General features: G+C 44.3%; 1 protein-coding gene across 1 annotated transcript in view; it reads left to right on the top strand.

The window, feature by feature from the left end:
* The window catches only part of BUB1B (BUB1 mitotic checkpoint serine/threonine kinase B), a 50,154-nt gene extending 43,720 nt beyond the window's left edge, over positions 1–6,434 (top strand). The window contains exons 20-23 of the mRNA XM_047075331.1: positions 1,534–1,676; positions 3,395–3,566; positions 4,363–4,469; positions 5,880–6,434. Coding sequence (XP_046931287.1) covers positions 1,534–1,676; positions 3,395–3,566; positions 4,363–4,469; positions 5,880–6,111 — 654 coding nt within the window. The 3' untranslated portion in view covers positions 6,112–6,434. The remainder of the gene's footprint in view (positions 1–1,533; positions 1,677–3,394; positions 3,567–4,362; positions 4,470–5,879) is intronic.
* Positions 6,435–22,020: the final 15,586 nt, after the last annotated feature.

Here is a 22,020-nt window from a genome sequence, read left to right as displayed (position 1 = left end):
TTGTGTTCCATTTAGCAAATGAATTTAGTGCACGATTCCTATTAATCTTCTAGAAATAGATCAGTTAAATTATAAATTAAAGAGTGCGTGGGTGCCTCAGTTGGTTAAGCTTTGGACTCTTTAATGTCAGCTCAGGTCATGGGCCCACAGTCCTGAGATTGAGCCCTGTGTCAGGCTCATGCTGGCTGTGAAGCCTGCTTAGGATTCTCTCTGCCCCCCTCTCTCTCTGCCCCACCCCTGCTTGTGTGTGCTCTGTCTCTCTCTCAGAACAACAACAACAACAAAATTACAAATTAAAAGCATTGATCATTTTCCTTTCCCAAGTTCTCTTGACCAAGAACTGCTTTGGTATTTTTTTAACTTTTTATTATGTCAATTTTCAAACATAGACAAAAATAGCATTGTGCAACGACCTAGTCATCTAACTATGATCATCATCAGCTCATGACCACTCTTATTTTAAATTCCTGATGTGATAATTCCAATATTCTTTCCATGTCTGGTTTTGATGCTTGCTTTGTCTCTTTAAATTGTGTTTTTTGCCTTTTAGTATGTCTTATAATTTTTCTTGATAGCCAGACATGATGTACTGGGTAAAAAGAACTGCTATAAATAGGCCTTTAATAATGTGGTGATAAGGTGTGAGGGGAAGGAAAGCATTGTATAGTTCTATGATTTATGTTCTTTTATAGTGAGCCTTTGCCTCTGGACTGTGTACTTCACAAGTATTTCTCCTCCCTTAGGTGGGACAGGATGGCTAGAGTGGGCTGCAGTTGGGTATTTCCCTTCCACAGGTCAAGTAGGCTCTGAGAATACTCTAGCAGGTTAGGCTCTGGTCAACTAGTTTCTCCTGAGACAGAGCTTTTTAAGAACAGAGTGCTCTGGCCTGTTTCAAAATGGTTCCTTTTCCACTCCCCCTCTAGAAGCACAGAGAATTTTTCTCCAATGTTTAGTGTGAGAACCGGATCTAGTTCCTAGACATAAAACTCACAGAAGTGTGAGGGACCTTCCCCACCCCCTCCCATGCTTATAGATCCTAGAAGAGTTGGTTTTTCAGTCTGTTAAGCTTTTTACTTGTTAGGACAGAGTGGCAACTTCCAAACTCCTTACATAAGTAATGGTCTATTTTTGCTACTCTTGTTTTGTCTATGCTATCCCCCACTAGATTATTTTTAGAACCCAAATACAATATATCATTCTATTCTTTGGAATGTTCTTAAGAAGGTTTTGTTGCATATTTTGATGGTAATATGAATTTTCTAAAATGGTTGGAATGAAACTACCATTTATAGAGCACCTATTATGGGCCTGGCTAATCCTTGATGTTCTTCATCCATTATTTCATCAAACCCGTACAGCCTCACAGGAGAGCAGTGTTGTTAACACTGGGACAAAGACCCAACTACAAAGGAGCCCAAATTCTAGTAGAGAATGACAAGGAAGAGTACAAAGCAGCAGGTAGCAAGGTATTAAGTTTAAGTACAGTCATCCCAACTTAAGAAGTATGTGAATTTTCTGTCCTTTTGTTTCCAGGATCTTCTTCAACACAGTGAACTTATTACCCATGAAATAATAGTGTTGGTTATTTATAACCTTTTGACAATAGTGGAGAAACTACACAGAGCAGAAATAGTCCATGGTGACTTGAGTCCAAGAAGTCTGATTCTTAGAAACAGGTTGGTCCTTTTCATTCCCTTATAATTCTGTCAACTTTCTCTTAAATATGGATAGTTTCTGGGGCGCCTGGGTGGCTCAGTTGATTAAGCGGCCAACTTTGGCTAGAGTCATGATCTCATGATTTGTGAGTTCCAGCCCTGCATCAGGCTCTCTGCTGTCAGTGCAGAGCCCACTTCAAATCCTCCGTCCCCACCTCTCTCTGCCCCTCCCTAGCCCCACCCCCACATACATCCGCGCATTTTCTCTGTCTCTCATAAATAAATGTTTAAAAGAAATATATGGCTAGTTTCCAATTCCTTTTGCCTTTTGATAAATGCCATACGGAGGAACACAGTATGTTAAGAGAGTTATTTGCTATCTAAAAGTCAATAATCATTTGGAATACTTTAAAAGAATTCAAAGAAAAAATACATTGAGGAAACATATTAATTCATAAAAAAGAATTAACCTCTTAGTATTGTGATGATTACTGTCTAGAAGAGATACAAAATATGAATATTTGGAGGAACGTGAAGTAGATTGTATAGTCTTTCTTTGAGTGGGGCCAGTGCAGATCTAGTGAAGATTTTAGCAAAACTGAGGCACTTCTTGGTTTCAAAACCAAAGCTTAATTAAGTCAAGCCAGACTGAGGTAATTGTCAAGAGAAGTGGGTAAAACCAGAGTACAAATGCAAACTGTGCCAAGAAAAAGGGCTTGGTGTTCAAATTAAAACCAAGTTTAGACATCACGTTCAAGGGGTGAGCACAGAGCAAGAAATATATAGTTTTATGATGGCCAAAAAATGTATCTTGAACCAAGGAAAATAGGGAGCGAATGTAAATTTTAAAGTAAAATCTGTCATTCTGTGATGGGATTAGTCAAAGCCTATATTTAAGAATATAGCACCTATCACTGATAGTAATCAGGGATTTGAAGGAACTGAGAAAAGCAGAGACAAAAGGAACACATGAAAATAATTCATTCTTCTCTGTCACATGTATAGTTCTTCTGTTTATTCGGAGAGTAGCTTTATTGCATGGAATAGCTAACAAGGAAAACATAATTAATAGTGAACTTAGTGTTTAAAATTGTCTTTTTTTATTTCTTTTTTGTTTTTTTTTAAAAAGTAAATAACAGTTGGAATTACAGATAAGAGTAAGAGAGAATATGGTGTTCGTTTAATAAAAACAGGATAGTTTACAGTAGAGGTGGCATTTTACAAAAAAAAAAAACTGCCTTATATTGTTGTTTCAGTTAAATTCTGAGAAGGAGGAATCTGAATAACACTTGGAAAACCTAATCTATATAATGAACAAGAAGGCCTATGATATCTATAAAAGCTTATTCCATCATAATTCTCATCAGTGTGTAAAACATTGCTCTTGTATGTATTAGTGTGTCTAGTAAGACAGAAGATTGCACTCTACTTTCAGTATTTATGTTATGTAATAAACATAGTATGATAAATGTTCTGTGGTGGGTATACATTATGGTTTAGATGTACTTTTGTCACTGGACTAATCTCAACATTCCCCACTTAAGGTGGACACATCTGCTGCTCTTACAGGTGCATTTTCATAGCTAACCACTGGAGGGAGCTGTTGGCATAGCTAAGAGTCACCTGCAGTACCTATTTTTTTTCTTTTCCTTTTTTTTTTTTTTTTTTTTTTAAGACCGGCTCTGCAGCTTCTTTCATGGCCTATTTTTATTATCTCTTTCTCTTAAATCTGGGCTTAGAATCCACGATCCTTATGATTGTAATAAGAACAATCAGGCTTTGAAGATAGTGGACTTTTCCTACAGTGTCGACCTTAGGGCGCAGCTAGATGTTTTTGTCCTCAGCGGCTTTCGGACTGTACAAATCCTGGAAGGACAAAAGATCCTGGCTAACTGCTCTTCTCCCTACCAGGTAAGTGTGAAAGAAGCCTGAGCAAATATGGAAAGGGTTTCTTAATCTCTTTCTTATCTACATAAGCCATGAAAGCTAGTGTTTACTGATATTGTCTCGCCTGGAATAGATGACCTAGTTTTCAGATAGCACCAAGTCAAGCAAAATGTACCATTTTTCTATCACAACATTGAAGACTGTACACATACACGTGCAGACACATGACTAACTCAGTAACCTAAATGGCAGGGCCATTTCTATAGCTTATCTGTTGTGTGGTCTTTTATTAGACATTTTCTGTAATCTTTGTGAAATAAGGAGAACAGTCTGCTCTGTGTATGTCAAAATTGTTGTGAGGATTAAATGGAATAGTGTGTATAAAAAGAGTATTATAAGTGTAAAGTGTTTTATATGCTAGCATTGTATACAAAAATTCCTCTGACTTGTCTCTGAACATTTGGCATTCGCTGATTGAATATGTAGCATGAACTTGAACTATCATGCGAACCACGTTTAGATCACAGCTAGAGGCCATGCAAATTCAGTAGGTCTACAAATTTGAATTGGACAGTCAGATATTTTTGTTCTTCAGGACAATTTTGTTCTCATCTTTTATTCTTAAGGCTAAATCCTAGAGTTAGCTCTGTTGATCACTTCTTTGGGGAAGCTTCTCCCTTTATGGTAAGGGTAGGGAACAGTCTACTAAAATGTATGTCATAAGATAAACATTATAATAACTTTCAACTTTCTACATAAATAAGTTGCCATGATCGTAGCAGAGAATTATTTTAGCTGATGGTGCTTTTTGTGATTTCAGGTAGATCTGTTTGGTATAGCAGATTTAGCACATTTACTATTGTTCAAGGAACACCTACAGGTCTTCTGGGATGGGTCCCTCTGGAAACTTAGCCAAAATATTTCTGAGTAAGTATTGGTGATTTCAGGGTCTTTGCCTGTCCACATAATTTTCTCTTGCTCTTGGATGCCCTCTGCTTGGGCAGCCTTAGTTTTCTTATTCCAAATGCCATAATTCCATTAATTTCAACCGGTTTCCATTAGAATATCAGTGGAGGATCTAGTGCAGGACAAAGGAATTGCTAATTAAAAATAAGAATCAAACTATTCAGACTTCAGGACATCATTCTGTACCTAGATGTATCATAGAGACTGTGACTATGATAAGGAAGCCTCTCAATCTAAAAGTGTTAATAAAAACATTTCATGAGAATAATTTTCTAACCAATTGATGTTAGTCTTATACTCCTTTTCAGTAGCTATTGTTATCAAAGTTAATAAGCATTTCTTGAAGAGAATTAAATTTCTAAATCATATACTAATTTTAGGCTATTTATTTAGTGAATGGTCAGAACCAAAGCAGAGAACTGAATCTCCTTAGAGAAGTAAATGCTCCCTTAATAAGAGCTGCTTGGTCTTAGAACCTTAGTATTCCCTTAAGCCTACTCATAAAACTTATTAAATATCCCATGTTCCACTTTAGCTTATCATAGCTAATAACTTCCCAGAATAAGCTTCCCAATCTATCACTTATTGGTATGTTCTTTGGCTTAAAAAAAAAAAAAAAAAGACAATGTTGAGAATTTAACACCCCTTCTCCATTCTCCCTGCTCCCAACAAATTGAATTATGTACTTTTTTCTTATTTAATTCAGAATTTGGCCAGTATTACTTGTCTCTTAAATGTGCTTTAAAAACAGGCTTTAAATATAATGTAAGACCTGTAGGATAAATTCAGGTATCTCTAGTTGGTTATGGTCCTAGGTGGGTCTAATACAAACAGGTAGCATCAGCTGGGGTTTCCTAATAACCCTGCCTTACCCAATAATAGAAGCTTCTCTGATTTAAAAAAGTTACAAACATCATAGACTTAAGCAGTAGTTACTTCAGTCAAGCTTAGTATTCTCAGAAGATTGTGAAGATAATAAAACACTGGGCTGGAGGAGGGGGAGAACTGCTGTCTCTGTAAGACCTACCTAGACTTTAGGAAAGTTAGAGAAGAGAAGCAAAATTCATATTTCTTCTATTGTAGAACAGTGCTGCATCTTAGTGCACAGAGGAAATTTATAGATTCAGATCAGAGACTTTCTCTTTACATGCATTGTATTATGGCTTTCCCCACCAGAGTAGTCTTTTTTTTTTTTTTTTTTTTTTTTTTTTAAGTTCCACCTTGTGCTTTGACAGGACTACTTGAATGCGCTCTAATCCTAGAGTTGTAGCTATTACCTTAAATTATTTAGTGCATAAATGTACCACTGATTTAAATCCAGAGTTCTTTTATGTGCCTAATCTTGATGGAAATGGTTTTATATATTTTTAGGCTAAAAGATGGTGAATTGTGGAATAAATTCTTTGTGCGGATTCTGAATGCCAGTGATGAGTCCACAGTGTCTGTTCTGAGGGAACTTGCAGCAGCAATGAATGGGGTGTTTGACACCGCATTCCAAAATCACCTGAACAAAGCTTTATGGAAGGTAGGGAAGTTAATCAGTCCTGGGGCTTTGCTCTTTCAGCAAGATAGGCAGTCAAGTCTCTCACAGATTCCTGCCTAAAACCAATGGTTGTATTATGGAACACTGGGCCTGGGTATGCTATAATTTAATTTAGAACACATTTAGGTACACTACCAACACATTTCTACTTTTTAGTAGAGGTATATTTCTAGGTAACTCGCATTTTTTACAAGGCCACTATTCTTGGCCTTGTCTAACTAACAAAGAACTGTTTTATTCTTAATGGGCTCCATAGGAATGGGTACCTTATTGTCATTTAACACATCTGTCTACTTTTCCCTGTACATTTTTCTTGTGTAATTTGTGACATGTACCCTAATGGTCGCTATGTATTTTTAAGTAATAAAATAGTATTTGTTCAATTTGTGCTTCTAACATCTCATCTACTTTTTGCCAGCTAAGATAATAAATGGCTTGATTTTGCAGACAGGAGCTGTTTTACCATGGAAATTTATATATATCCTAGACATGGAACTGCTATGATAGAATCATAATAAAACAGAATAGCCAACCATTCCTTCAGGTGCTCCTCACCTTCCACTAAGTGGCCTAGGCTTAAACGTAGATAAAATTATTTCTGTAAGGCCAAATTTCTTAAATTTTAAGTAGCAAAATTGTTCGTTTTGATTCTATTTTAATGTTTTCATTTTTTTATCCACAAGACCCTTTTGTGTGTTTCATATAATCCAGTGGTGCTGCGGCTCTTGGGTCTCTTGATTAGGATTATGGCTGTTAGAAAGGAAGAGAGCAGGTTTTGAACAGGGTGTAGCAGCCTTTTAGAAATGGAATAATCATTCTGTGACATGCAGAATGACTTGGGGCTCAATGAAAGAATGGAAGCAAGTTTTGTTGTTTGGAAGATTTGAAGAGGTAGAAGGGCAGAATGAAAAGATAATTTTGAAGCATGTACTAATTGGGGAGAGAGTAGCTCTAGATGAAGTATTGGACCCCCAAACAGAAGCACGAATTATACCTGGCCTTGGGCATAGGGAAGAAAATTGGAAGAATGGGGCAATGAAAATGATCTGCTTCATTTCTGAATATCAAAATTCTCAAATGTGCCTCCCTCCATGATGGTGCCTGATTATTTCTGTGTGTGTGTGTGTGTGTGTGTGTGTGTGTGTGTGTGTGTGTGTGTTTTGACTCCAGTTGTCACTGTTACTGCTCTAAGATTGCTGGAAAGCAGAAAATTCTAAGTATATCTCAACTAAAAATATTTAAGCGTATATAGTTAAAGCGCTGAAATATGACTTGAATCTGAAAGATAATCAACTTAGAAATTTTTGCTCTTAACCAAAATACAACTTTTCAAACATTTTTATGGTCGCTTTTTGTACAACTGATGATGTAAAATTATGTATCTTTATCTTTTGTGTAATTGGACCCTTCTACGCCTCGGCTCTCCTCATTTCTCAGTCCACCCCTTTGACACATTAAAATCATTAGTCTGAGGCTGGACAGTAAATTTAGATTCTTTCTTAACATAGGCATAGCTACCATCTAGTGAATCTTTAAGAACTTTAACAGAAAGCCTGAAAAACCACTGGTCTATAGATAAAGATTTGTCTTTGAAATTCCACTCTGAGAAGCAAGAGGAGAATCTGAGGAAGTTCCATTGTTAGAGAACCTGCAACTGTTTTGCCAGCTCTCCCTCCTTTCCCCAGCCCCTCCAACCCCAACCCTTCGTTGTAGAAGGAAGAAGACAGTTAGGACCTGTGATGTCCCTTTTTTTTTTTTAAATGTTTGTTTATTTTTGAGAAAGAGAGAGACAGAGCATGAGTGGAGCAGGGGCAGGGAGAGAGGGAGACAAAGAATCTGAAGCAGGCTCCAGGCTCTGAGCTATCAGCGCAGAGCCTGACTTGGGGCTTGAACTCACGGACTGTGAGATCACGATCTGAGCTGAAGTCGGACGGTTAACTGACAGAGCCACCCAGGCGCCCTAGGACCTGTGATGTCTTAGTTTTTTCTTTGCCTGAGCATACAACCACCAAGTGGGCATATTTCCATTTCCCTTGTGTTTTATGCTTGTTTTCGTCTTTGGAGAAGGAAGCCTGTCTTTTGGCAGAAGCTTCAAACGGTTCCTATTTCTTGTCTTACTAAGGCAGAAGTAGCCTAACGATGGACCTGGTAGGGGAAATAGCTGAGAAGATAGGGTTTTTACTTTTGAAAAGAGACCATGGAATGTATAGTGCCTCACCATTCACAAAGGGTGCATCCACTCATCTTCTACCACTGTTAGAGCCCTCATCTTCCAGTGCCAGTTGAGTAAGAAACTTTCCACCCAAGTCAAAGTGCTCTAACTGATGCCAAACCTGAATCTGGAAATAAAAAGGTTTCCTATAGCAGTAGGACTTTAGACTGTTAGTTGAGCTGTTACCTCAAGGTAGATAAGAAAGCCTTCCAGATGGTTCGCGCAAGCCTCTTTGAAATGACTGTTGTCGATGTGTTTAAAGTTTTTAAGCAGACACCAAAGAAAGGCTTCTTTTCCATTGCATTGGAAAAGGTGGAGTTCTTCCTCCCAACTGCACCAGCCCTTTTTTTTTTTTAGATGACTTTATTAACTTAAGTAGTGATGATCCCATTAAGGAGATTACAATTTTTTTTTAGTTTATATACTCATTTTGAGAGAGAGAGAGAGAGAGAGAGAGAGAGAGAGAGAACAAATATGCACGTGTGGGAAAGGGGCAGAGAGAGGCGGGGAAAATCTCCAGCAAGCTCCCTGCTGCCAGCACTGAGCTGGACGCAGGGCTTGATCTAAGGAACCATGAAATCATGACCTGAACCAAAATCAAGAGTCAGAGGCTCAACTGACTGAGCCTCCCAGGCACCCCTGTACCAGCCCTTTCTAACATGCCAGAATTTGCTTCCAGTCTGGCTCCTAAAATAGACTTCCCTAGTGAGGAGGATGTATTTTAAAAAATTGTTTTTAAGTTTATTTATTTTGAGAGAGAGAGAGAGAGAGAGAGAGAGAGAGAGAAAGAGAGCAGGGAAGGGGCAGAGAGAGAGGAAGAGAGAGAATCCCAAGCAGGTTCTGTGCCATCAGCACAGAGCCCAAGGTGGGGCTCGATCCCACAAACTCATGAGATCATAACCTGAGCCGAAATCAAGAGTCAGACACTTAACTGACTGAGCCACCCAGGTGCCCCTAAAATTTTTTCTCTTAATATGGTCAACTTTGACCTTAATGAGGTCCTTCATTCCACCAAATTTAATAGGATAAAGGTGGCATTTCAAATCAGTATGGGAAAAGGTGGGGTATTCAATAACTAGTGTTGAAACAATGGATTAGAGTTTGAACTCTAATCCTCTAGTGGATTCTGTACCTCCCAGTGCACTGTAGCTTTCCCAGATTTCAGTCTGCACTTACCCTGTCAGCCGTGTGCCCTTGTGCAGTGAAAAAGTTGCACAGCCACATGCAGTGGTCCTGCCTGTTTCACTGCTTAGCTGCAAAACAATTTTAGATAGATCAAAATGTTAATGTAAGAAAATGAAAATATGAAATACTAGATGGCTTTATAACCTTTGTCTTTGTGGCATAAAGCTAAGATAAAAACAAGAAGATTCCTATTTATTACTATAGTAGATAAAAACCTAAATCTAATATGGCTACCTATCTCTCGCCTCAAAAAAAAAAAAAACCCATAAACTGAAACTAGGAAAAATTACTTGCAACATGTATTTGCATCATCTTTCACTTGCATTACCTCAAGGTCTCATAACTGATCTCTATGCTTCCCCACCCACCTCCATTTATAACAGAACACGTATCACAGCCTATGAGACCCTACCAGTTTGAGCCCACTATTCCCTGACCTCTTCCCTGACTCTGCTTTTCCTCACTCACTCCTCTCTAGCCTGTCCACCTCCTTGCTTCTCCCTAAACACTCCAGCTAGTTTATCTCTTTATGGCCTTTTTGCTTACCATTTCTTCTGCCTGTATCTTCACATGGATTATTCCCTTACTTCCCTTTAGGTGTCCTCTCAAATCTCCACCTTACCACAGAGGTCTTCCCTGGCCATTCTATACACACACATCCTCCCACACACACTGCTGCTACTTTCTGTCCCTCTTTGCCCTGCTTTGTTTTCTCCAAAGCACGTATCACAATTCTGCACATGTGTGTGTGTGTGTGTGTGTGTGTGTGTGTATGTGTGTGTAAATTTTTTTTCTATATTCCGCTACTAGAATTTAACTTTCTTAAGGGCAAGGATTTACTTGTTTCCTGTTTTAACCCCAATGCCCGAATGAATAAAATATGACAAAGCACTATTTAACCCTAATGTACAAAGAAACTCTTTAAAAATTTTTGAAAACCAGTAGAAATAGACAAAGGACATGAACAGTCCACTAAGAAACATTTTAATGGCCAACTTACCTGACATGTTCACCCTTCATTCTGAATTAAGTAAAATGCAAAATAAACCTGAAATTTTTATCATTCACATAGAAAATAGTTGAAAATTGTGTTTGTTAGTGTGAGGGGAAGCAGATACTCATTTATATCGTTAGTTGGTACAAATTGTATGTTATTAGAAGGTGATTTGGCAATATTTATTAAATTTAAATACTCCCTCCAGCTGAGAAAATTTTCTAAGAATTTATCTTAAAGAAACATTGGCACAGGTGCTCAAAGATAAAGCACTGTTTATATTGTTGTCTTCCTTGCTTCCAAGGCTCATTAGTCCCGAAAGGATGATCAATATGACAGACCCCAGGAAAATGTGAATCCTGGAACCAATGCAGAGGTGACGTCAGACCATTTTTGTAGACTGTAGGGGTGCCTTGGCTTTGGTGCTGAAAGCCAGTCTTCCAATTTGGCATGAGTCCACAGAGATGGCAGAAACCTGCATTAGGCTTTGAGAGATTAATTCCAGACATTTTCAGCTTAGGTTAAAAAAAAAAAAAAATGAAGGGAAAAAGTGATTGCCTTTGGGGGGAGTGTACAGGAGTGGAGAGAAGACAGAATGAAGGCTTTTACTTTTCAATTTGTGTGTTTCTAAACATTTTGAATTTTCTGACCATGTACATGTATTAATTACTTTTTTATTTTTATCTGTTGTCTAAGAAATTATGGGCCATGGTTTTGTGATCTTTTCCCTTCTTTTATTAAAAAATAAAAAACCTAATAAGTGTTAGTTTTTTTTTTAATGGGAAATTTGGGAAGTTTATCATCCAAATATCAAAGTGGGATTAAATTGGAATTAAAATGCAAGAGTAAAAATAATTATATATATATATATATATATATACGTATATTTTATTATTATTATTTGAGAGAGCGTACACACACAAGCAGAGGTGAGAGGCAGAGGAAGAGAGAATCTTAAGCATGCTCCACGCTCAGCACAGAGCCTGACGCAGAGCTTGATCTCATGACCCTGGGATCACGACCTGAGCTGAAATCTAGAGTCAGCTGCTCAACCAAAAGAGCCACCCAGGCACCCCTAGAGTGAAAATAATTTTAAATCATTGAAGAGAATCTATCTAAACTTCTATTTTTAGTGTGCTAAAAATTAATATGTATTCAAATGTTTTGTAATTTTTCATTAGATATATGATTTCCATGATTACCATCTTCCTTATAATTTCCTATGTCTGTGAACAAGGAATTGAATTACATAAAACTTGACTTTTTTCAAAACAAAATTTATTTTATGACTTTCATATAAACACTTTGAGTTTCCACAAACTTGACATTATATGATTAAGAAAGGAACAGACAGACCATGATGAACTTAGGCTAAACTTCTATAAACATATACCTCTTTTTTTTAATCAAAGAATACCACTACCAATAATCTTGTTCTTTAGATGCTCCTGTGGCAGACTTTCAGCTGCCCAAGATATTGTCCCAGAAGTTCAAATTGGCCTCTCCACAGGAAAGGAGTGGTTGCCCAGACTGCTAGTTTTCAAACTCCTTGTGAACAAACAACTATGTGTCTATTAATTTTATATACTCCCAGATATTAGCACATGGTTGCCAACAATAAGTTGTGAATTAAAATGTTGGAAAAGAGCGGCTATGAATTCAAAAACTAGTTAAACCGGAGCATTGGTGAAAGGGAATAAAATCTATCATAGGCTCTAGATATGCATGAAATCATAATCTCACTTTCTAGTGTGGCACCTTATGTACGTTTCTATAACCTTCTGTTGTAATTGACAGCTGACCTTACATTGTGATACGCTTCATTGTCCTGTTTACTCCTTTCACAATTAAATGTTATTTTCACAGGTGTATTCATTCCATTGGAATGTGTACTTTATTTCCCACGTGTGTTTAATGCAGCCTCACGTTCATTTAAAACAGTTATGTGAATCAGCGTATGCTGCAGTTTCAAAGTAGTTTAATCTTACTGGCCTGGTCATGTGATGCATTTTTATTTAATTGCTTCAGTCCTGCAATTAGCAAAGCGAGGATGACATCTCATAAAAACCAAATACCCATTAAAATCTGTGAACAAAAACAGGAACATACATTTATTTGTTTGCTTTTGCATTTTTCAAATAAAATTGAAAAAGCTGGTAATGCTAGAATAAAATAATAAAACATTGAAAAGGTGACACATGAAGTTTCAATGAGATCGGCTCATTCAAGGAAATGAGTTAAGGATGAGCGCGTGTGCGGTACAGTGAGTCGAGGAGTCCCAGCAAATCAAGGGGGTCAGGCGGGCAGAAATAAGAGCTGGGCAGAGTAGATGAAAGTTGACTAGCGGTGCTGGGAGAGACCTTCCACACATCAACTGTACCCCATCACTGAACAGATAAGGAAGCCACTCCACGTGCTCAGGACTCCCCCAGTCACATCCAGTATCTTAGCATGTGGACCAATGGTTGAGGTTCCACCACTAGGTATAGGCCACTAGGGGCCGCCCGGTAGCTCCTACCCGTACGTTCCTCTACCGCATTATATTATTAGCCGCCTTGAACAGGAACATGTGCATGCCTTGCCTTCCTCACTCAGATAAGGTCTTTGGGACAAGATATGTGTCTTTTTTTTTTTTTTTACACTTAGAACCCCCATGCAGTGCTCACGTTATAAGGGGTCAATCGCACAGGCCCGGGGTCTGCTAGTACTTTCTCAGGATCGAGGTGGCTCCCTGCCTATGGTGCCAAATCAAACATTAGCACGGGGATGCTTGGGTGGCTCGGTTGAGCGTCAACTTCGGCTCAGGGCATGGTCTCATGGTTCGTGGGTTCAAGCCCCGCATCGGGCTCTGTGCTGAGCGCTCAGAGCCTAGAGCCTACTTAGGATTCTGTGTTCCCCTCTCTCTCTGCCCCTCCCCCGCTCGTGCTCTGTGTCTATCTCTCAAAAGTGAATAAAGATTAAAAAAACAAAACAAAAAACACTAGCATGGTGGTTAGAAATGCTGCCTCTAGGGCCGGAATGCCTGTGCTTGAATCCTGGCTGTGTGGCATTGAACAAGTTACTTACCGTTTCTGAGTTCGTATTCTCTGTAAAATGAGGACAGCCTGAGTGTCTACCGAGTACTGCAAATTAAAGTTTTTAGTACCCGTAACTTGTAGATACTTGTATTGATTTAGTTCTTATGTTGCTTGAGCAATCTAAAGTTCTCTGGCATCCTCTCAAGTAGATTGGGATCCCCGCCAGTTGGTTGGAGCTTTACTGTCTTAAAAGTCAATTTATAGTATAGCATATAGCCAAATCTGTAGTAAGATAAAGGTAGGTGAAAGAAGCATGGTGTCTGTAATCTAAAGATAAGGGGAAAGGAGTTGTTCCTGTTGGAGGTGACCTTCCGGGAACCAAATCTTTGTCCTTAAGACAGTCTCAAGATCAGCCAAGTACCAAGCTATCAGGAAGGTCCGCCTGGTCCCCGGTCTTCAGTCCACAAGGTCACTTCAGTCTGCAGGGTCTCCCCCAGCTTATAGCTCTCTGCTGCTTCCGTGCTGTGTTCAAAGCACAGAATCCTTAAAAGGCTACCTCTGGTCAGTTTGCTCTGAGGCATCAGGCAGTGTTGGTGCCCTCGGTGGTGGGAAGCAGGATGCAGATTTCTTTCCCTCAAGCTGCTGACAGATGCCACTCACTCCTCTCTCTGACCAGGGGAAAGAACACCCGGCTTAGGGAGGAGGGCCTACTCACCCCACTTAAGGCCAAGACATTCAGTCTCTTTCTGATGCTCCTCCTGCTACAGTTTAGGCTTTTAGAACGATTTCTATTTTACACTCTGCTACCAACTTCTGTGCCAATGAGCACCAGATGACCACTTGCTTAATACAAAAAAGGGGGAACATAGGGAGCCCTATAAACTCAGTGCAGGAACTAGAAAACCTGGGCTCAAACCCTAGGTCTGCTTGCCAGCTACTTGATCCGACCAGGTCAACGTGCCATCCAGAAACAGGTGCTGACGGCTCCTACCCAAAGGGCCATTGTGAGAATTAAAACCCAAGATGTGGTTGCTAAAGATGAAAGTTGCTTGGCTCATAGCAAGCAGCAGATTCCTCTGCGTCTCCCCAGCAGGAGCCCAGAGCTGCGTGCACAGGAAGCAGCTGGAGCTGCTGTGATCCATTGTGGAGTCTAAGCCACGTTGGAGACTGGAGACTCCTGACATTCTTATTCACTCAGGCCTCCAGCTGCAACCTGCTGACGCCTGTTTTACTCTTTGTTGAAACGTGTTCATTTACTCCTCTAGGGCAGCAAATAATCTCTTGGAATGTGTCAAAGAAGATTAGCCAAGAAATATTTATTAAGCTCTGCCAGTGTTCTGTATTAATGACCGGTACACGAAGGGCATAAAGGGACGGAAGGACGCTTACTCCCTTCAGGGAGTTTATAAGTTAGTTACAGAAACGGGATATTACAGGTTAAAAGCCAAGAGATACACGGATAAGTCAAAGGACATCTCCAAGTAAACAACCAAGAGTCAAAGGAGTGGAGAATATGTGTTTTAAGACATTCAGAGGAAGTGAGGGCCAGCCTAGGCCGGGGGGTCCTGGCATGGCAGGGATCGGAGCCAGTTTATATCTGGTAGTTTTCGGCTACAAGTCAGGAAGAAACAATCCAAAATTTCATAAGGGGTGAGAGTGTCTGTTATCTCCCGTAACAACAAGCGCTGGAGCTCAGCAATTCATAGAGGACCCAAGTTGCTTTTCCGCCATCTTCAGCATGTTGGTTTTTGTCCTCAGGCTGGTCACCTTACGGAACCAGTTAGCTACCACAGTTCCAGGATCAACAACTTGGAGCAGCACAGGAAAACTTTGCCCAAGAACCCTCCCAGCAAACCTCCCTTCTTGTTTCTTAATAAGATTGTCATCTATACGGGGCGTACCTGGGGCCTAAACTAATCCCCAGCAAAAGGAGGGAATTAGGAAGATTGGTTCAAACTAATCAAGATTCATTCCTGGGGCTGGGCCTGGGAAGAGGCCCTTCCCTGAGCACACAAGTGTAAAAGTGTACATCCGTATAAATTCAGTTTCTTCCAGCAAGTAAAAAGGGGGATGGATTCAGAGAGGCAAACGATAGTGTCTGCCACGTGGGTGGTGTTGGGAAGAAAAAAGGAAGCATTTGGTAGCAAAATAGCATCCTGGACTCTGGAACAGATTGCCTGAGTTCAAAGCCCTGCCCTGTCACTTAGTGACCTGAGCAAGTAAGTTAAATTCAGGAGGCCTGAGTTTTCCCATCTCTGAAATGGGATGATAGTTCCTACCTAGAGTATAAGCGTTGTGAGGATGGCTACTTGTCTTGTTCCCTGCGTTACCCTCAGTACCTAGCACAGAGCTTTGCACCTAGCAGGTACTCAATAGATCTTGGTTGGATGGGTTCATGAATTAGAATGTTGTGAGGGTGGAATGAGCTGATACATGGCTAGGAAGGGTTTAGCACGGGGCACAGACAACAGATTGTGCCCAAGAAAATGAGCTTTTGGCCACGTTATAGAGACAATGGGAACCCTCCTCCACACATGTCCTTTTGCTGCTTTGTGTCACCTGGGTGCCAGATTTATCACTAAGCCCTTGCTCATGCAGAAGCTGTGGTGCATCACAAAGGCTCTGCTCCTAGCGGATGGGGCTAGGATGACAAAGGCCAGTCACATCTTCTGCTGGAGACAGGATAACGCCAGTCCCATACTTCGGGCTCTGCAGTTCGTAGCTCTGACCGGTTTCTGAGCTGGCCTTCACATTGTGGTTAACTCCTCCGGGTCAATCCCCTGACCCCGCCCCGGCCGCTGGAACCAGCTCAACTCACTTCTAAGGCCCTGTGGCCAGAGGGGAGGGGGGCCTATTTCACTCCAACAAAGCTTTTCTTTTGGGCTGTGTCTCAAGAGAGGTCCCAGCTGGTTTCTGACCGAGGTGGGCCAGCCCCTCTCATAGAGGCTGCTCCCAGGAAAGGCTCATCCTGTTTCTCCTGAGGGAAACTCCTGCAGGACAACAGCAGAGTCCCTAGCCAGGGTCACTCCTAATCCTTTTGAGATCCTGATCTGTCCTTCCCTCTCCCGTGTCTCCTAGTGCATTGTGACAGGGCATAATGGCAAGAAGGGAAGACCATACAAAATGGTATCTGCCTTCTGCCCTCTCAGGCCATCTGCTGACCCAGGCCTCTTCTCTGGGTCTGTCTCCCTCTCTTCTTGACTCCCCCGGTTGACCCAGAGGCAGGGGCACTGTAGGGACAGAGGCGTGGGGAATGCTAACCCAGTTTCTCAGGGAATCCTCCTAGTCTTCCCTCAGACTGCATTATGGTCCCTTGGCCTCCTCCCTCCTCCCCTGCCCATTGGTATCCGGGTAGGTTCTGCAGCCCAGACCGGGCTATTGGAAGGCCTCATCATTCCCTCTTCTCTTTTAGGCAGCATTGGGCCAAGGGTCAGGGTCAGGCAAGGCTGTTAGCCAGCGGCAACAGTAACTCCACCTGGGCTTCTCCCCTTTGCTTTTGTTGAGGAAGAGTTCCTAGAGAAACTCCCTAATCTGCAGGCCAGCCCGCATTCCTACTCCCAGGAGCATGGAGAAAATTCCCCTGCCAGCAATCCGTTACATACCCTACCCAGCCCCCAGGGCACCTCTTTATCCTGGGTTTCCCCTACGCCCCTGCTCCCACCCACACAGGATGACAGAGGAGCAGGGCCAGAGAAGTGGGCACAAAAGGGACCCAGAGCATCCCTATCTGACAAAGCCCTGAGGCTTCCTTCCCACTGAGGACCCCCAGGATTTGACCTGGTCATCCTCCCCTTTGCTACCAACACCCCTGGGTGGGTATCTTGGAAACCTCTGCTTCCCAGGCACCCCACCTGCCATGCAGGACCATTTGGGAAAAGCTCTTGCAGGTGGGCCTCTGCCTCTGGTCTGGTTCTCTTGGAGGCCCGAGGCTTAGGGGCCCCTCTAAGGTAGTGCCAGTCCTGGAGTGCAGGATACATACACGGGCCTCCAGTGACAACACTTGCTCATTAACGCAAGCCCTTCCTTTCCGGGTAGGGGCTGGAAGTGGGAAGAATTTGTCCCTCCCTTCCTGGCCCTACAGTAGAGGTGTTGACAAGTATAGGCAGGTGGAGACAGGCCTGCACAGCCATTAGGAAGGTCTTCGTAAAGCACCCTGTGTACATGCAGCACGAAGGGGAGGCAGGAAGTGTGAGGGAGAACCTAAGTTTCTAGAAAAATTTGCCTGTCAAAAGGAATATTTACCACACACTAGAGCCCTAGGCTTGGTTTCTGAAATGTTTTATTCTTTGGGAAAACCCAGGACGCATTGGTTCATAAAAACGTTAGGACTTCACTGTTACGTGGCCTTTCCGAGCCGCGGTGATTTGCTGAAACCATGCGGTCAGTGGGACACTGTCGATGTAAGCGGTAATCTCAGCTGAAGCTGACGGAACCAGAATAGCGCAGTTGAGGCAAGTTACTTTTGAGGCTGTGAGCATATCTCCACCTTCGAGAACAAAAGAATAAAGTGAAAAACTTTTCTTGAGAAATTATAAGGCCATCGTCTTGGCAGATCCATATCGGCCACAGCTCTCAGGGAGCGGAGATTCAACGGCAGGAACGCCCCTGGTGAGAGCACCGCCACTGCCTTTGAACCACAGATACGTCACACACTCAGGGCTTGAGCTAGAACAGGCCTGTGTGGGTGGCAAAGGGAACAATCCAGGCCTGTGAGGAGGGAAAGCGGAGTTCCAGTCCTGACTGCCTCTCGTCTCCCCTGCGGCTGTGCTGAGTCACTCAGCCTCTCTGGGCTGCAAGTCTTCGCACCTGTAGAAGTGGGGGCAGGGCTGGTGATTCTAGAGTCCCTTTCAGCTCCATGATTCACCGCGTTCTAAGTAAGGATGGCTGGAGCACAGAGCCTCTTCAGATGTTCGTTCATTCAACAAAGTTAACAGAAGCATTTACCATGTGCCAAGCACCATGCTGGGTTTCCTGCCCCAGAGCAGCTCACGGCCCACTGGGACTAACAGAGAGGTGGCCCTGCCGGGATAAAGAAGGGCACAGGGCAGACCCACTGGCCCAGGAACAACTGGGCATCCGCCCACCTGTGCCCTGCAACAGGCAGTCCAGCTTTGCAGGGTTTCTTCCAATGGCTGGCACGTCCCTCCTTCCCCTTCTACAACCTACGAAAGGAACAGATCTAAGTTTGCAGATAGTCTCGCCAAATCAAGGAGTCATGCAACATGACAGAGTAGAGGAACAGGTCTCAGTTGGCGCAGACCATCAGTTTTCAGAAGCCTATGGACAGGAAGAGTAAAAGAGTCAATGCTCCCTGATTATCACGCTCAGGAATTGGAGATGAATAGAAAAAAAGAGCAAAGATGCTGCCTCGAACATCAGCTGGTTTTTGGCCTCTGGCACCCATTCCCCTTTCCTTCAGTAATAGCATCCTAGTTTTCTTCCCCACATCACGTGAGGTAACAGAAGCACCGTCCAAGCCCAGCCTCCCTCCCCTCTGCCCGTGACCTGAGCCAGAGGTGCGCTAGGTGGAGAGTGCAGTCGGGGCACCCTGCACCCAGGCTCAGGGGAGTATGCAGACTACAGAGTCAATCCTGATGCCTCAAGCGCTGGCTTCTGCCCTGGACTTGATTCTCCAGGCTTGTCATCAGTGCTGGGTGTTAGTTACCTGACAGCCATCAAAGAGTTCCTTTCCTGCTCAGGATGGAGCTGGGGTGGGTTCCGTAGCTGGTAGTTGGAGGACCTGACTAACCGAATTTTTTATGCTTCATGCCATGAGGTCCAATACAGTGCAGTTCAATCAACATGTCTATGTGTTCAGCTTCAGACCTCAGCCCAGGAGGTGACTGGGGGTCATGGTTTTGGAAGCTTAACCCGCCACCATTTGGTGGGTGGATAAGGGTGAACAGCAAAAAACACAGTCACGAAGGCGGAGGAAAAGATTTAATGTTTATGAGCAGTCCCTATGCCAGGAGCTCTGTTCATTTAATTCCCACACCCTGTGAGGCAGGTGAAATCATCCCCATTCTATGGATGAGAAAATTGAGTTCAGCTGGTTAAATAACACGCCAAAGGTCACTCGGCTGATGAACAGCAGAGCTGGGAGGTGACCTCAGGACTGTGAAAACCCAGAACCTGGGCTTTTAACCAGACACCACATTGCTTCACTATGGAAGATTTATGAAAGAGTTCTCAAAAATAATGTAAGCAGCTTAGTGTCACCTTGGCTCTAAGGGGCCAGCAGTGAGAAGAGCCAAGGAGAGCATCTCCTTCTGTCAGCAACTGGGCGCTCAGAGCAGGAGGTGGCTATGGGGGGGGGGGGTGTGGCACCTGCAGCAGGGCAGCCAGACGTGGGGTCTGGGGAAGCATGTCCAGGTTGACGGTCAAAGCCACGGAGAGGATGGTGTTTCAGCGAGTGTGGTAAGAGAGGAGCAGGGGGCCAAGCCAGGAGGGCTGGGCTCCACCTGGTGTACTCAGAGGTGCTGGCCTGCAGGCACCCAGAGGAGCTCAGGCTGCCTACATGCACACGACCCTGTTCCTCAAGGGTCCAGCTGAGTGGCTGGCTTCGGCCCCTGCCAACCCAGGAGCTGGCACCCATCCTGCCCATCACCCACCCATTGTATGCCGCTCTCCCCGCCCTTCACAGCAAAACCAGCTGAGACCCCAAAAGGGGAGTTCGGCCCAGTTGTGGCCAGGCCGGCCAGTTCTGTGGCGTGGGGAGCCTGGGTGGGAGGGTCTGGCTTCTGCGGGGCTGGGGGAGGCTTCCACTGAGGCTGGCAGGCAGCCCTTCCCTTCCCTCCCCCTCAGTAAAGGAAGGCAGGAAAAAACGTGTTTTTATAAATAGCTCCAGCCCCAGCTGATTTGTAAATTCAGTGGGTTTTTTGTGTCAATGACATCACCCTCCTCCCCATAGCAACCCCCGACGATATCAAAATTGCCAAGCAACGTTGGAGCAGCTCAGCGCCCCAAACGAGCAGGTCGCTGCCTGAGGATTTAATGGAGAAATCCCAAAGTGAGCCTGGGTGCGTGGTGGAGGAGGGGCGTGCTGCGGCTGGGAAGGAGGCCGGAGCTCGCCGCCCGTGCAGCCTGCCAGGCAGCCTCAGGCCAGCTGGCGCTCCTCGGCCAAGGCCACGCTCCCTTTGACAGCCCTGTTGTCGACAGCAGATGGGGGAGGGCACTGCTCCCTGGCTGATGTGCCAGGAGCTGGGAGCAGCCATCCAGGTGACTAAGCCGGCCCACTGGCACTGAGTCACCTGCTGGCCCGGAGATTTCTTCCTTCCCTTTTGCATCTGATTATTTTGGGAGCTGGAAACTTGGAGCTGCACCTGAGTCCCGCCCCTTCTAGTTCTCCCCTCTCTACCTTGGGCTGCGAGGAAGATGGGACCTATCAGGAATCTGCTGCCACCCCCCAAGGACATGGAAGATGCTGTGGGGGCCCGAGGTTCGGAGAGAGAGATGCTGGCCGGCAAAGTGCAATAACAGATATGGTGATCAGGCTGCTGTGTCCTCTGGAGGTGTCGGGAGAGAAGGGGAGACTGGTCCGTGCTAACTGGAGTCCTCCTGGGCCGGCTTTGAACTCACCTCTCACAGGATATTGCTGTTCATGAGTGGCTTCTAGGGTCAGAGTGGCATTTGGAGAGCAAGGCTGGATTGGCTTAGGCTGGCCGGGGCAGGTAGGTGGCTCTGTGCTGGGTGTGGCCCCACGTGTGTGTGAGAGCATGTGTGTTGTCCCCCTGCTGGGGACAGAGAGCAGGACTTGGCAGCAGTTCATCCTGATGCTGGGCCCACCCAGGCCCCGAGACGGGTGCTGCGGAAAAGGGACACCAAGCGCCTGGCTGTACCCAGGATGAGGAGTACCTCCAGCTCAGACACACCCAGACCCTCTCTGAGTCCACAGGACAGAGACACGGGAGGACTTCAAGGTAGGGAATGGTCCAGAGGGGTAGCCCAAGGATGGAAGCCAACCTGCCAGGGGGTCAGACAGCGCACTGGCTGCCCCCTCTTGGGACAGCCCCAGGTCCTAAGGAGACAGCCTCCTATCAAGGAATTCTGTCACTCGACCACACGGCGCCAGTTAGCACCTATGGGTGTGCTCTGCTGAGCCCATAGGGACCGGCCAGGACATGGCTTCCCTGCGCTCCGGGCCCAGCTGGGGGCCACCCGCGGCCCAGGCCAGACCCCCACAGAGCATGCTCCGGTGTGTCAGGCAGAGGGGCGTGGGCCACCTCCCCCCGCCTCCCCCATACAGCTGGCAGCCTCACGGGCACACCGGTGAGTAAGCTGACAGAGGGAGGAGGCTGTGTGCCCACAGAGGCAGGACGACACCATCCAGGAGCCTTCAGGAGAAGCGGCTAGGCAAGAAAAGCGCTGAGGTTTTCTTCTTCTTTTCCTTTTTCTCTTTTTTTGCCTGAAGGGAGTGCCGCTTCCTGGGCTCCGGACAAGCACCAGCCTGCAGTGAGGAGCTTGAGGCCCAGCGGCCCCGAGGAGCGGCCACGGTAAGGTCCCTGCTGCCGCTGTGGGTTCGGGCTTCCCGGGCGGGGCTGGGGAGCCCAAGTGTCGGGCTG

Source organism: Lynx rufus, unplaced genomic scaffold, assembly GCF_022079265.1.
Source record: "Lynx rufus isolate CCGP_SWC_20201006 ecotype Redwood Valley unplaced genomic scaffold, mLynRuf1.p SCAF_13, whole genome shotgun sequence".
NCBI classification, from domain to species: Eukaryota; Metazoa; Chordata; class Mammalia; order Carnivora; family Felidae; genus Lynx; species Lynx rufus.
Note: the sequence above shows the minus strand (reverse complement) of the source record. Positions and strands in the feature narration are given on the sequence as shown.